At 44.8% G+C, this 3,389-nt stretch overlaps 1 protein-coding gene across 1 annotated transcript; it reads right to left on the reverse strand.

Moving 5' to 3' along the window:
• Nucleotides 1-1,788: 1,788 nt before the first annotated feature.
• Nucleotides 1,789-3,389, reverse strand: LOC126795577 (pentatricopeptide repeat-containing protein At4g19440, chloroplastic). The gene is given in 8 exon segments (XM_050522389.1): nucleotides 1,789-1,852; nucleotides 1,854-1,932; nucleotides 1,935-2,132; nucleotides 2,135-2,300; nucleotides 2,302-2,927; nucleotides 2,930-2,966; nucleotides 2,968-3,092; nucleotides 3,095-3,389. Coding segments are annotated over 8 exon segments (1,590 nt in total).

The raw sequence follows: 3,389 nt of genomic DNA on the forward strand, positions 1-3,389 counted from the left end.
ACCTAGATTGAATAAGAAGTGATTAGAAACGTTACGTAAAACCTCAAATGCCGAAATAATACTAATGTTTTACTGTTCAGCAATTTTCGGTTTTTACGAAATAACTGTTCATGTAAATACTTTTAACGTATTACTGTTCATGTACGTACTATTTACGTATTACTTTTCATATACATATTGCTTACGTATTACTTATCCAGTAAATACTAATTACTTATTTACCTTTCAGAAATTATTTTTACAATTACTGTACGTAAATTACTTTTACATTCACTGTACATAAAATACTTTTACATTTGTTATACGTAAATTACTTTTTACATTCACCGTACAGTAAATCACTTTTTACAAAAAAATTACTGTTTGAAAACTCACTGTTCACGCGCTACATAAAGCAGATGCGCGTGGCTCTCACGTGCCGCTTACAGTGGCAGCGCGTGGAGCCCACGCGCCACTGCCACGCGTGGCTCTCACCAATTTTCTATCCTCATCCCTTCCACGGCCTCCTGCCGCTCGTGCACCACTCCAATTGCGCTCGCGCGCCGCCACAGACGGCGACAACCACCAAATCAACACACATTCAACATGAGAAATCAAGAGGAAGAGGTGGGGGTCACAGCCATTCCTCCGCCTTTTCCAGGACCGGCCAGGAACCGCCGTGAAGTCTCGGATCGAGGGGGAGAGATCAACGGAGTTGCAGCTGGTCAAAGTGCCTCCGAGCTCCTGCGACGCCGGTGGAATGTCACAGATGGCGACAACCACCAAATCAACACACATTGAACATGAGAAATCAAGAGGAAGAGATGGAGGTCACAACCATACCTCCGCCTTGTCCAGGACCGGCCGGGAACCGCCGTAATCCCCACCGTGAAGTCTCGGATCGAGGGGCAGAGATCGACGGAGTTGCAGCTCGTCAAAGTGCCTCCGAGCTCCTGCGACGCCGACAACGTCGAGATCGACGCAGCCGAGGCTGTGCTCCGTCGGCGCTGCTCGATTTCCGCCTCGGGTGCGTTGCCGTCACCACCGATCGACGCGTTGTGGCAGTGCGGTCCCAATGACACCGGTGGTGTCGAGCACGGCGGGCGGTGGAGGGAGATCGCCGGCGGAAAGAGAAAGAAGGAGAGAGGGTCGGAGAGAGAGAGAGAGAGAGAGAGAGAGAGAGAGAGAGAGAGAGAGAGAGAGAGAGAGAGAGAGAGAGAGAGAGAGAGAGAGAGAGAGAGAGAGAGAGAGAAGAGGGCTGCGGGGTGAATGTTTCCGAAATTGGAAACCCTAGCTTCAATTAATTTCCTTGTATACCATTTTTTTAAATCGGAAACTAACTTCCATTGCTAATAAGTTTCACGTACGACGTCCGATTACAACGCGTGACGTGTCCACGAATTCGTATCGGCGAGCTCTACAACTTTCCTGAATGAAGTTTTTGGACATGAGCGACGGGGTAAAAGTCGACTCCCGCGTCGCGAAAACATAACGTTTTTCCGACTTAGATTTCCGAAGGCGGTTCCGCTTCGATTTCACATCGTTATGAAGCGAAAAATACGCGATTTAATAAATTTATCAAGTTTATAAATTTCAACGAATCCTTACAAATTGACCCCGAAAATCGGGTTATTACAGGCTAAGAGCTCCAATCATATTCCCATCAATACAATATGGACTGATAAGTTTATGATAAACAATGGAATTTTTGACTCACTTTCTTATCACCGACTTACCACCAGATTTACAGTACCCCTCTATCATCTCCTCACATATATAAAATTTGGCCATAAGACCATAATTTTTTATTCAACCTAAATTTTTTATCTGTAGCTTAGACATCTCTTCCCTAAGCTCAAAACCTCTCGCCACTTCCCTTTATGAGTGTGTCATATGATATCTTATCCAATGTCAGACCCTTCTCAAGCATTTCCTTGATTAGCCTAACAACCTATTACAAAGTCCATGGAGTAGAGCATCTGAGGTCATTGACTTGGTCACAAACCCCTTCTCTGATAGCCTAAACCACAATTCGATTGCCTCTAAATTCTTCCCATCTTTACAGAGCCCAACAAACAATGTGGTAAGCAAAATATCACTGGGGCTAAAGTTTCTTGATAACATTTCAGTAGTGAATTTCAGTGCAGCATCAACCTAGATATCGTGCATAACCAGTGAATGACAGAGTAAAACCCAACTTGGTTGACCGGTAAACCACTGGCTAGCATCTTGTCCAAAAATTGCTCAGCATGCTCAAATTGATTACTTTTACACAATCCATGCAGTAGTGAATTAAAAGTAACAGAATTAGGCGTAACCCTCATTCGATACCATATCATCCCTTATCTTGACTGCCTCAACCATATTTCCCATTGTACAATACCCATCAACCAGAGTGTTATATGAAACCTCATTCGGGACAAATCCCCTACTACGCATTTCCTTGAAAACACAATTTGCCTCGTAAAACTTCTCCTGCTTAATCAAACCATAAGCACACTGAAAAGCCTCCTCCAATCTTCTACTCTTACATAACCCGTGTATAACACTATTGTAAGTAACCACATTCGGCGCAACACCAACGCTCTCCATTTTCGAGAACACAGCCAATGCCTCATCCACCTTCCCTCCCTTGCAAAACGCATTGACAGCAGTAGTAAACAAGCACACATCAGGAGAAACACCTCGGCTCATAACTTCAAATACAGAATAGCAATTCTCAAGCTCGTTAGCCTTCACTAAAGCACTCAGCAGAAAACAAGTCTTCAAAGATGGAAACACACCCTTTTTTGAAAAGTGCTCAAACACATCAACGGCATAACCAAACCCCAAATTCTTGAACTGGGTACAGTAAACATGAACCAACATATCCAATGCCTGAGTCCCAACAGCAGGTTGGGACACATTGTTCAACTCCAAAATCGCAATGGCCAACTTGATGCTTACTACTGAGAAACAGGTACATTCCCATCAATCAAACGAATCAAAGCAGTCTAGCAGGAGGGACAAGGGATTTGAAGCAATGAGCAATTGAATCAAAACACAGAAAGACCGAACAGTAAAGCGAAACTTAAAGGAGTGAGAAGCAAAGTGAAAGAAATTAAGAGCTGTTTGGGGTTGACATTGGACCTGATGGAGTAGGACAAGTGATCAAATTGGTGAGGAGACAAAAGGGGTATGAGGGTTTCACATTTAGAAGAATCCAGAGATGGGTTTGAGAGAACAGAAGATACCCAGTTGAGAAAACCCGAGTTGGGAGGCCGCGGTGGGGAAGGAGGCTGTGACGGCGGCTGCTGAGGAGGAGGAGGCTCGTGGCGGCGTTGGAAGGTGAATGTGACGCCGGTCAAGGGGCGCGTGGTTGGGTAGAAGAGAGAAGCGGGTTTGGCGATCGGAAGCTTTCTTAAATCCAT

The sequence above is a fragment of the Argentina anserina genome, chromosome 5, assembly GCF_933775445.1.
Source record: "Argentina anserina chromosome 5, drPotAnse1.1, whole genome shotgun sequence".
Lineage (NCBI taxonomy): Eukaryota > Viridiplantae > Streptophyta > Magnoliopsida > Rosales > Rosaceae > Argentina > Argentina anserina.